This window comes from Buceros rhinoceros, unplaced genomic scaffold, assembly GCF_000710305.1.
Source record: "Buceros rhinoceros silvestris isolate BGI_N320 unplaced genomic scaffold, ASM71030v1 scaffold22676, whole genome shotgun sequence".
Classification (NCBI taxonomy): domain Eukaryota; kingdom Metazoa; phylum Chordata; class Aves; order Bucerotiformes; family Bucerotidae; genus Buceros; species Buceros rhinoceros.
This window is the reverse complement of record NW_010417220.1, coordinates 1-290: the sequence shown is the minus strand read 5'-3', so window position 1 is coordinate 290 and position 290 is coordinate 1. Positions and strand designations below refer to the sequence as shown.

At 64.8% G+C, this 290-nt stretch overlaps 1 protein-coding gene across 1 annotated transcript in view; it reads right to left on the bottom strand.

Moving 5' to 3' along the window:
• The window catches only part of LOC104495197 (neuronal acetylcholine receptor subunit alpha-10-like), a 1,455-nt gene extending 1,186 nt beyond the window's left edge, over positions 1 to 269 (bottom strand). The window contains exon 1 of the mRNA XM_010138137.1: positions 7 to 269. Coding sequence (XP_010136439.1) covers positions 7 to 269 — 263 coding nt within the window. The remainder of the gene's footprint in view (positions 1 to 6) is intronic.
• Positions 270 to 290: the final 21 nt, after the last annotated feature.

The following is a 290-nucleotide window of genomic DNA, read 5'->3' as shown; positions in this document are numbered from 1 at the left end:
TCCAGCCGGTTGCGGAGGTCAATCTGGTTCCCGTTGTAGGTCCAGGAGCCAAAGGTGAGGCGGCAGCGCTGCCCATCGAAGGGGAAGTAGGAGACATCCACCTTGCAGGAGCTCTTGGTGATGGCAGGCGAGTCCCACGTGATGTGCCCGTCAGAGCGCAGCACCACGTTGGTCTCCACTGAGCTGCCGAAGTGGTCGTCGGCACTGGAGGGGGGTTGGCTGGTGGGGCCAGGGTGGCCCCGAGCCCCACGCCTGTGTCTCCTCCCCATGTCACCCTGCTGAGATGGCTC